Raw genomic sequence first — 12,156 nt, 5'->3', positions numbered from 1 at the left:
TTTCAGTCTCTGATACTCCAAATTGTTCAGTCCAGGTATATGGATTCAATTTATGTTTAATCAACAAACGGATGGACAGGTGGATGGATGAAAAGGAAAGAGAGGATTTGGACATATTCTATGCCTCAAGAGGCAAAAATAGGACCAATAAGTGAAGATTACAGGGAGTCAGATTTCAGCTTGATTGGACTGCATTTAATGAAGGCAGTGAGCCTCATTATTGGAGGTACAAAAAAAAAAATCTAGGGAGGAGCTAAGATGGAGGAGGAGTAGGACGGGGAGTTTCTCCCCCACAAATTCATCAAGAGAACATTTAAACGCCGAGTAAATTCCACAAAACAACTTCTGAATACTGGCAGAGGACATCAGACACCCAGAAAAGCAACCCGAGTCTTCGAAAGGAGGTATGAAAAAATATAAAAGACAAAAAAAGAGACAAAAGAGGGAGGGATGGAGTTCCGTCCCAGGAAGGGAGTCTTAAAAAGAGAAAAGTTTCCAAATACCAGGAAACCTTCTCACTGCCAAATCTGTGCCAAGCCTTGGAAGCACAGAGGGCAACATAAGAGGGAGGAAAAATAAATGAACAATTAAAACCCACAGATTGCGAGCCCTACAGTAACTCCCCCAGCGGAGAAGCAGCACAGACGCCAGCACACGCCACTAGCAAGTGGGGGCTGGGCAGGGAGGTGCGGCGCGGGCTGCATCACTTAGAGTAAAGATCTGGCCTGAATACCCTGAGTGCTATCTGAGCGAAATAATTTGGGCTAGCAAACCAGACTGTGGGATATCTACCACGCGAAAAGCCAGCCCTAACCTAAGACACTGCCAGGCCCGCACAAGGAACAAAGGACTGAACAGAGATAGCCGGCTGCAGACCATCTCCCTCCGGTGACAGGCAGCCAGAGCCAGAAGGGGGCAATCGCAGCCCCAGAGAGACATTATCTATAAAACTGTAAGCAGGCTTCTTTGCTAACTAAAACTTCTTGGGGGTCTGGACGGTCAACATCTGCCTGAGAAGGTGCGCCGGTTGTACACCTAGGTAACCGAGCTGCGGGAAGGCGATAAGTCGCAGCAATCGCACTCGCCAAACACCTCATCACCTGAGCTGCTTGGACCTGGGAAGGGCACAAAACGCAGGCCCAACCGAGTCTGCATCTCTGAGGACTACCCGAGTGCCTGAACCTGAGTGGCTTGGATCTGGAAGGTGCAGGCAGCCCAGGGCCGGCCACGGATGGTTCCCGGTGGAGCAACCTAGAACCTGAGCAGTGTGGGCAGGGAGGCTACACGCACCGTGAGTGGGGGCAGACCCAGTGTGGCTGAGGCACTGCGAGCACACGCCAGTGTTATTTGTTTGCAGCATCCCTCCCTCCCCCCCACCCCACAGCACGACTGAACAAGTAAGCCTAAAAAGAAAAAAAAAGTGTCCTCCATCGTCCCCTTTGTGTCAGGGTGGAAACCAGACACTGAAGAGACTAGCAAACAGAAGAAGCTATAACAGAGAGAACCGCCTTGGAAGCTGCAGGCAATAGATTAAAACCCTGTGGTTAGTACCAACTACATAGGAAGGGGCCTATAGATCTTGAGAAATATAAGTCGAATCAAGGAACTAGCCGAAAATGAACTGAACCCACAATACTCACAACAAAGCCAGAGAAAGTCTTAGATATATTTTTACTATTTTTACGATCATTCTTTCTTTCTTTTTTTTTTCTTTTAATTAAAAAAAAATTTTAAGTCCTGTATTATTCCTTTAATTTTCACTTTTATAACCTATTACTTTGCAAAAAAAAAGACCTTTTTTTTAAAAAAAAGCAAACTTCATATATATATATTTTTTTTATAATTTTTTGACCTTGTTTTTTGTTTGTTTGTTTTTGTTTTTCTTCTTTTCTTTAACATTGTATTTTTGAAATTCCAAACTCTACTCTAGATTTTTAATTTTAGCTTTTTGGTATTTGTTATCAATTTTGTACCTATAGTTTTTTTTTTTTTTTTAATTTCTGTGACTTTTTTTTTTCTCTGTTTTTTTGTCTTCTTCTTTTATATAACATTGTATATCTGTAATTCCAAACTCTACTTTAGACTTTTAATTTATGCTTTTTGGTATTTGTTATCAATTTTGTACCTGTATTTTCTTTATAATTTTTGCGACTTTGTTTTTGTTTGTTTGTTTGTTTTCTCTCTTTCTTTTTCTTCTTGTTTTTTTTAACATTGTATTTTTGAATTTCCAAACTCTACTCTAGATTTTTAACTTTTGCTTTTTGGTATTAGTTATCAATTTTGTACCTATATTTCCTTTATAATTTTCACGACCTTGTTTGTTTTTGTTTGTTCGTTTTTTCTCTTTCTTTCCTTCTTCTTTTCTTTAACATCATATTTTTTAAAATTCCAAACTCTACTCTAGATTTTTAATTTTTGCTTTTATGTATTTGTTACTAATTTTGTACCTTTAAGAACCCAATCTTCAGTACCCATTTTTCACTAGGGAGCGAGATTACTGGCTTGATTGCTCTCTCTCCCTTTGAACTCTCCTTTCTCTCCACCAGGTCACCCGTGTCTCCTCCCTAACCCCTCTCCACTCTACCCAACTCTGTGAATTTCTGTGTGTTCCAGACGGTGGAGAACACTTAGGGAACTGATTACTGGCTGGATCTGTCTCCCTCCTTTTCATTCCCCCCTTTTATCCTCCTGGCCACCTCTGTCTCCTTCCTCCTTCTTCTCTTCTCTGTATAACTCCGTGAACATCTCTGAGTGGTCCAGTTGTGGAGTGCACATAAGGAAGTGATTACTGGCTATCCCATTCTCCTCTATTGATTCCACCTCATCTCATTTGGGTCACCTCTAACTTCCTCCTCACTCTTCTCTTCTCCATGTAACGCTGGGAACCTCTCTGGGTGACCCTCATGGTAGAGAAACTTTTCATCTTTAATGTAGATGTTTTATGAATGGTGCTGTATAGAAGGAGAAGTTTTGAAACTACTGTAAAAATAAGACCAATAACTGGAAGCAGGAGGCTTAAGTCCAAACCCTGACTCCAGGGAACTCCTGACTCCAAGAACATTAATTGACAGGAGCTCATCAAACGCGTCCATACCTACACTGAAACCAAGCACCACACAAGGGCCAACAAGTTCCAGGGCAAGACATACCAAGCAAATTCTCCAGCAACAAAGGAACACAGCCCTGAGCTCCAAGATACAGGCTACCCAAAGTCACCCCCAAACCATAGACATATCATAACTCATTACTGGACACTTCATTGCACTCCAGAGAAAAGAAATACAGCTCCACCCACCAGAACACTGTCACAAGCTTCCCTAACCAAGAAACCTTGACAAGCCACCTGTACAAACCCACACACAGTGAGAAAACGCCACAATAAAGAGAACTCCACAAACTGCCAGAGTACAGAGAGGACACTCCAAACTCAGCAATTTAAATAAGATGAAGAGACAGAGGAATACCCAGAAGATAAAGGAACTGGATAAATGCCCACCAAACCAAACAAAAGAGGAAGAGATAGGGAATCTACCTGATAAAGAATTCCGAATAATGACAGTGAAATTGATCCAAAATCTTGAAATCAAAATGGAATCACAGATAAATAGCTTGGAGACAAGGATTGAGAAGACGCAAGAAAGGTTTAACAAGAACCTAGAAGAAATAAAAAACAGTCAATATATAATGAATAATGCAATAAATGAAATTAAAAACACTCTGGAGGGAACAAATAGTAGAATAACAGAGGCAGAAGATAGGATTAGTGAAGTAGAAGATACAATGGTAGAAATAAATTAATCAGAGAGAATAAAAGAAAAACGAATTAAAAGAAATGAAGACAATCTCAGAGACCTCCAGAACAATATTAAACGCTACAACATTCGAATCATAGGGGTCCCAGAAGAAGAAGACAAAAAGAAAGACCATGAGAAAATACTTGAGGAGATAATAGTTGAAAACTTCCCTAAAATGGGGAAGGAAATAATCACCCAAGTCCAAGAAACCCAGAGAGTTCCAAACAGGATAAACCCAAGGCGAAACACCCCAAGACACATATTAATCAAATTAACAAAGATCAAACACAAAGAACAAATATTAAAAGCAGCAAGGGAAAAACAACAAATAACACACAAGGGAATTCCCATAAGGATAACAGCTGATCTTTTAATAGAAACTCTTCAAGCCAGGAGGGAATGGCAAGACATACTTAAAATGATGAAAGAAAATAACGTACAGCCCAGATTATTGTACCCAGCAAGGATTTCATTCAAATATAAAGGAGAAATCAAAAGCTTTTCAGACAAGCAAAAGCTGAGAGAATTCAGCACCACCAAACCAGCTCTCCAACAAATACTAAAGGGTATTCTCTAGACAGGAAACACAAAAACGGTGTATAAATTTGAACCCAAAACAATAAAGTAAATGGCAACGGGATCATACTTACCAGTATTACCTTAAACGTAAATGGGTTGAATGCCCCAACCAAAAGACAATGACTGGCTGAATGGATACAAAAACAAGAACCCTAAATATGTTGTCTACAAGAGACCCACCTCAAAACAGGGGACACATACAGACTGAAAGTGAAGGGCTGGAAAAAGATTTTCCATGCAAATAGGGACCAAAAGAAAGCAGGAGTAGCAATATTCATATCAGATAAAATAGACTTTAAAACAAAGGCTGTGAAAAGAGACAAAGATGGTCACTACATAATGATCAAAGGATCAATCCAAGAAGAGGTTATAACAATTATAAATATATATGTACCCAACACGGGAGCACCGCAATATGTAAGACAAATTCTAACAAGTATGAAAGGAGAAATTAACAATAACACAATAATAGTGGGAGACTTTAATACCCCACTCACACCTATGGATAGATCAACTAAACAGAAAATTAACAAGGAAACACAAACATTAAACGATACAATAGACCAGTTAGACCTAATTGATATCTACAGGACATTTCATCCCAAAACAATGAATTTCACCTTTTTCTCAAGCGCACATGGAACTTTCTCCAGGATAGATCACATCCTGGGCAATAAATCTAGCCTTGGTAAATTCAAAAAAATTGAAATCCTTGCAAGCATCTTTTCTGACCACAATGCAGTAAAACTAGATCTCAATTACAGGAGAAAAACTATTAAAAATTCCAACATATGGAGGCTGAACAACATGCTGCTGAATAACCAACAAATCACAGAAGAAATCAAAAAAGAAATAAAAATTTGCATAGAAATGAATGAAAATGAAAACACAACAACCCAAAACCTGTGGGACACCGTAAAAGCAGTGCTAAGGGGAAAGTTCATAGCAATACAGGCATACCTCAAGAAACAAGAAAAAAGTCAAATAAATAACCTAACCCTACACCTAAAGCAACTAGAAAAGGAAGAAATGAAGAACCCCAGGGTTAGTAGAAGGAAAGAACTCTTAAAAATTAGGGCAGAAGTAAATGCAAAAGAAACAAAAGAGACCATAGCAAAAATCAACAAAGTCAAAAGCTGGTTCTTTGAAAGGATAAATAAAATTGACAAACCATTAGCCAGACTCACCAAGAAACAAAGGGAGAAAAATCAAATCAATAAAATTAGAAATGAAAGTGGAGAGATCACAACAGACAACACAGAAACACAAAGGATCATAAGAGACTACTATCAACAATTATATGCCAATAAAATGGACAATGTGGAAGAAATGGACAAATTCTTAGAAAAGTACAACTTTCCAAAACTGGACCAGGAAGAAATAGAAAATCTTAACAGCCCCATCACAAGCATGGAAATTGAAACTGTAATCAAAAATCTTCCAGCAAACAAAAGCCCAGGTCCAGACGGCTTCACAGCTGAATTCCACCAAAAATTTAGAGAAGAGCTAACACCTATCCTGCTCAAACTCTTCCAGAAAATTGCAGAGGAAGGTAAACTTCCAGACTCATTCTATGAGACCACCATCACCCTAATACCAAAACCTGACAAAGATCCCACAAAAAAAGAAAACTAAGGCCAATATCACTGATGAACATAGATGCAAAAATCCTTAACAAAATTCTAGCAATCAGAGTCCAACAACACATTAAAAAGATCATACACCATGACCAAGTGGGCTTTATCCCAGGGATGCAAGGATTCTTCAATATCTGCAAATCAATCAATGTATTACACCACATTAACAAATTGAAAAATAAAAACCATATGATTATCTCAATAGATGCAGAGAAAGCCTTTGACAAAATTCAACATCCATTCATGATAAAAACTCTCCAGAAAGCAGGAGTAGAAGGAACATACCTCAACATAATAAAAGCTATATATGACAAACCCACAGCAAACATTATCCTCAATGGTGAACAATTGAAAGCATTTCCTCTAAAGTCAGGAACAAGACAAGGGTGCCCACTTTCACCATTACTATTCAACATAGTTTTGGAAGTTCTGGCCACAGCAATCAGAGCAGAAAAAGAAATAAAAAGAATCCAAATTGGAAAAGAAGAAGTAAAACTCTCACTATTTGCAGATGACATGATCCTCTACATAGAAAACCCTAAAGACTCCACCAGAAAATTACTAGAGCTAATCAATGATTATAGTAAAGTTGCAGGATATAAAATCAACACACAGAAATCCCTTGCATTCCTATACACTAATAATGAGAAAACAGAAAGAGAAATTAAGGAAACAATTCCATTCACCATTGCAACGGAAAGAATAAAATACTTAGGAATATATCTACCTAAAGAAACTAAATACCTATATATATAAAACTATAAAACACTGGTGAAAGAAATCAAAGAGGACACTAATAGATGGAGAAATATACCTTGTTCATGGATTGGAAGAATCAATATAGTGAAAATGAGTATACTACCCAAAGCAATTTATAGATTCAATGCAATCCCTATCAAGCTACCAACGGTATTCTTCACAGAGCTAGAACAAATAATTTCACAATTTATATGGAAATACAAAAAAACTCGAATAGCAAAAGCTATCTTGAGAAAGAAGAACGGAACTGGAGGAATCAACCTACCTGACTTCAGGCTCTACTACAAGGCCACAGTCATCAAGACAGTATGGTACTGGCACAAAGATAGAAATATAGATCAATGGAAAAAAATAGAAAGCCCAGAGATAAATCCACGCACATATGGACACCTTATCTTTGACAAAGGAGGCAAGAATATACAATGGATTAAAGACAATCTCTTTTACAAGTGGTGCTGGGAAAACTGGTCAACCACTTGTAAAAGAATGAAACTAGAACACTTTCTAACACCATACACAAAAATAAACTCAAAATGGATAAAAGATCTAAATGTAAGACCAGAAACTATAAAACTCCTAGAGGAGAACATAGGCAAAACCCTCTCCGACATACATCACAACAGGATCCTCTATGACCCACCTCCCAGAATATTGGAAATAAAAGCAAAAATAAACAAATGGGACCTAATTAAACTTAAAAGCTTCTGCACAACAAAGGGAACTATAAGCAAGGTGAAAAGGCAGCCTTCAGAATGGGAGAAAATAATAGCAAATGAAGCAACTGAGAAACAACTAATCTCAAAAATATACAAGCAACTGCTATACAACTCAACCCTAGAAAAATAAATGACCCAATCAAAAAATGGGCCAAAGAACTAAATAGACATTTCTCCAAAGAAGACATACAGATGGCTAACACATGAAAAGATGCTCAACATCACTCATTATCAGAGAAATGCAAATCAAAACCACTATGAGGTACCATTTCACACCAGTCAGAATGGCTGCGATCCAAAAGTCTACAAGCAATAAATGCTGGAGAGGGTGTGGAGAAAAGGGAACCCTCTTACACTGTTGGTGGGAATGCAAAATATTACAGCCACTATGGAGAACAGTGTGGAGATTACTTAAAAAAAACTGGAAATAGAACTGCCTTATGATCCAGCAATCCCACTGCTGGGCATACACACTGAGGAAACCAGAATTGAAAGAGACACGTGTACCCCACTGTTCATCGCAGCACTGTTTATAATAGCCAGGACATGGAAGCAACCTAGATGCCCATCAGCAGATGAATGGATAAGAAAGCTGGGGTACATATACACAATGGAATATTACTCAGCCATTAAAAAGAATACATTTGAATCAGTTCTAATGAGGTGGATGAAACTGGAGCCTATTATACAGAGTGAAGTAAGCCAGAAAGAAAAACACCAATACAGTATACTAACGCATATATATGGAATTTAGAAAGATGGTAACAATAACCCTGTATACGAGACAGCAAAAGAGACACTGATGTATAGAACCGTCTTTTGGACTCTGTGGGAGAGGGAGAGGGTGGGAAGATTTGGGAGAATGGCATTGAAACATGTATAAATATCATGTATGAAACGAGTCGCCAGTCCAGGTTCGATGCACGACACTGGATGCTTGGGGCTGGTGCACTGGGACGACCCAGAGGGATGGTATGGGAAGGGAGGAGGAAGGAGGGTTCAGGATAGGGAACACATGTATACCTGTGGCGGATTCATTTCGATATTTGGCAAAACTAATACAATATTGTAAAGTTTAAAAATAAAATAAAATTTAAAAAAAAGAAAAAGAAAATCTAGACAAACATTTAGCTAAGGTTTCAAGTTTCTGATTAAACATTGAGGGAGGTGATCTTTAAGGTCTTCTCTATCCCCAAGATACAGTAATTTGATGAAATAAGAAACAGTAAAATGTGGTGAATGTTCTAAATCTAGACCACATAACGAATCTAAGAGCAGTGATAAATTTGATACAAATTGTGGGGCAGAAAAAAGAGCTTTCAAGACAGATAGACCTGAGGTTCAGCCCCAGTTTTGTCTCTTCCCAGCTGTATGAACTCTTGGCAACTTACTTCTCTCCTTGGAACCTTAGTTTCCCCTCTCCAACACTAAGAAGAAATTCACAGAATCATTGTGAGGATGGTGAAGGAATACTTCCTATAGGAAGTGGGAGGAGAAGCTCATGGAAAAATACCTCCTTTAACTACAGAGATATTTCTAAGCATGATCCAAATCTGAGACAAAATAAGAAGGAAAGAAAAGGTGACTGGTGCTCCTTACCCTGATGTTTTCTGCAATGACGTCAGGGTCATTACAAATGGACTCAATGAAAAAGACCTATAAGAGAAACAAAAGAGAGATTTCAGCAAGGAATTATGTTTGGTATGAGCTAAACATAACTTGACCTCTTCTCAATGACTCTGAATCATTTTTAGAGGCATTCCTTTTTTTAAAAAAAATAAATTTATTTATTTTAATTGGAGGCTAATTACTTTAAAATATTGTATTGGTTTTGCCATACATCAGCATGAATCTGTCATGGGTGTACACGTGTTCCCCATCCTGAACCCCCCTCTCACCTCCCTCCCCACACCATCCTTCTGGGTCATCCCAGTGCACCAGCCTCGAGCATTCTGTATCATGCATCAAACCTAGACTGGTGATTAGTTTCACATATGATATTATACATGTTTCAATGCCATTCTCCCAAATCATCCCACCCTCGCCCTCTCCCACAGAGTCCAAAAGACTGTTCTATACATCTGTGTCTCTTTTACTGTCTCGCATACAGGGCTATCGTTAACATCTTTCTAAATTCCATATATATGCATTAGTATACTGTATTGGTGTTTTTCTTTCTGGCTTACTTCACTCTGTATAATAGGCTCCAGTTTCATCCACCTCATTAGAACTGATTCAAATGTATTCTTTTTAATGGCTGAGTAATATTCCATTGTGTATATGTACCCCAGCTTTCTTATCCACTCATCTGCTGATGGGCATCTAGGTTGCTTCCATGTCCTGGCTATTATAAACAGTGCTGCGATGAACAGTGGGGTACACGTGTCTCTTTCAATTCTGGTTTCCTTGGTGTGTATGCCCAGCAGTGGGATTGCTGGGTCATAAGGCAGTTCTATTTCCAGTTTTTTAAGGAATCTCCACACTGTTCTCTATAGTGGCTGTACTATTTTGCATTCCCACCAACAGTGTAAGAGGGTTCCCTTTTCTCCACACCCTCTCCAGAATTTATTGCTTGTAGACTTTTGGATCACAGCCATTCTGACTGGTGTGAAATGGTACCTCATAGTGGTTTTGATTTGCATTTCTCTGATAATGAGTGATGTTGAGCATCTTTTCATGTGTTTGTTAGCCATCTGTATGTCTTCTTTGGAGAAATGTCCGTTTATTTCTTTGGCCCATTTTTTGATTGAGTCATGTATTTTTCTGGAATTGAGCTGCAGGAGTTGCTTTTATATTTTTGAGATTAATTCTTTGTCAGTTGCTTTATTTGCTATTATTTTCTCCCATGCTGAAGGCTGTCTTTTCATCTGCTTATAGTTTCCTTTGTTGTGCAAAAGCTTTTAATTTTAATTAGGTCCCATTTGTTTATTTTTACTTTTATTTCCAATATTCTGGGAGGTGGGTCATAGAGGATCCTGCTGTGCTTTATGTCGGAGAGTGTTTTGCCTATGTTTTCCTCTAAGAGTTTTATAGTTTCTGGTCTTACGTTTAGATCTTTAATCCATTTTGAGTTTGTTTTTGTGTATGGTGTTATAAAGTATTCTAGTTTCATTCTTTTACAAGTGGTTGACCCGTTTTCCTAGCACCACTTGTTAAAGAGATTATCTTTTCTGCATTGTATATTCTTGCCTCCTGTGTCAAAGATAAGGTGTCCATATGTTCATGGATTTATCTCTGGGCTTTCTATTTTGTTCCATTGATCTATATTTCTGTCTTTGTGCCAGTAACATGCTGTCTTTATGACTGGCTTTGTAGTAGAGCCTGAAGTCAGGCAGGTTGATTCCTCCAGTTCCGTTCTTCTTTCTCAAGATTGCTTTGGCTATTTGAGGTTTTTTGTATTTCCATACAAATTGTGAAATTATTTATTCTAGCTCTGTGAAAAATACCGTTGGTAGCTTGATAGGGACTGCATTGAATCTATAGATTGCTTTGGGTAGTATACTCATTTTCACTATATTGATTCTTCCAATCCATGAACATGGTATATTTCTCCATCTGTTAGTGTCCTCTTTGATTTCTTTCACCAGTGTTTTATAGATTTCTATATAAAGGTCTTTAGTTTCTTTAGGTAGATATATTCATTCCTAAGTATTTTATTCTTTTCATTGCAATGGTGAATGGAATTGTTTCCTTAATTTCTCTTTCTATTTTCTCATTATTTGTGTATAGGAATGCAAGGGATTTCTGTGTGTTGATTTTATATCCTGCAACTTTACTATATTCATTGATTAGCTCTAGTGATTTTCTGGTGGAGTCTTTAGGGTTTTCTATGTAGAGGATCATGTCATCTGCAAACAGTGAGAGTTTTACTTCTTTTCCAATTTGGATTCCCTTTATTTCTGTTTCTGCTCTGATTACTGTGGCCAAAACTTCCAAAACTATGTTAAATAGTAGTGGTGAAAGTGGGCACCCTTGGCTTGTTCCTAACTTTAGGGGAAATGCTTTCAATTTTTCAGCATTGAGGATAATGTTTGCTGTGTGTTTGTCATATATAGCTTTTATTATGTTGAGATATGTTCCTTCTATTCCTGCTTTCTGGAGAGTTTTTATCATGAATGGATGTTGAATTTTGTCAAAGGCTTTCTCTGCATCTATTGAGATAATCATATGGCTTTTATTTTTCAATTTGTTAATGTGGTTTATTACATTAATTGATTTGTGGATATTGAAGAATCCTTGTATCCCTGGGACAAAGCCCACTTGGTCATGATGCATGATCTTTTTAATGTGTTGTTGGACTCTGATTGCTAGAATTTTGTTAAGGATTTTTGCATCTATGTTCATCAGTGATATTGGCATGTAGTTTTCTTTTTTAGTGGCATCTTTGTCTGGTTTTGATATTAGGGTGATGGTGGCCTCATAGACGGAGAAGGCAATGCCACCCCACTCCAATGCTCTTGCCTGGAAAATCCCATGGATGGAGGAGCCTGGTAGGCGGCAGTCCATGGGGTCGCACAGAGTCGGACACGACTGAGCAATTTCACTTTCATTTTCCACTTTCATGCACTGGAGAAGGAAATGGCAACCCACTTCCGTGTTCTTGCCTGGAGAATCCCAGGGACGGGGAAGCCTGGTGGGCTGCTGTCTATGGTGTCGCATAGAGTTGGACAC

General features: G+C 38.3%; 1 protein-coding gene across 9 annotated transcripts in view; it reads right to left on the bottom strand.

Annotated features, from left to right (window-relative positions):
• Window positions 1-12,156, bottom strand: part of PFKFB1 (6-phosphofructo-2-kinase/fructose-2,6-biphosphatase 1) — a 105,566-nt gene that overhangs the window by 27,715 nt on the left and 65,695 nt on the right. For all 9 annotated transcript variants that reach the window (XM_086388533.1, XM_086388535.1, XM_086388542.1 and 6 more), the window contains one exon: window positions 9,085-9,141. In XM_086388533.1, coding sequence (XP_086244659.1) covers window positions 9,085-9,141 — 57 coding nt within the window. The remainder of the gene's footprint in view (window positions 1-9,084; window positions 9,142-12,156) is intronic.

This window comes from Bos grunniens, chromosome X, assembly GCF_055505025.1.
Source record: "Bos grunniens cultivar Pamir isolate PY7600 chromosome X, Bosgru_T2T1.0, whole genome shotgun sequence".
In the NCBI taxonomy this organism is placed as follows: Eukaryota; Metazoa; Chordata; class Mammalia; order Artiodactyla; family Bovidae; genus Bos; species Bos grunniens.
This window is presented reverse-complemented; position numbering and strand designations above follow the sequence as displayed.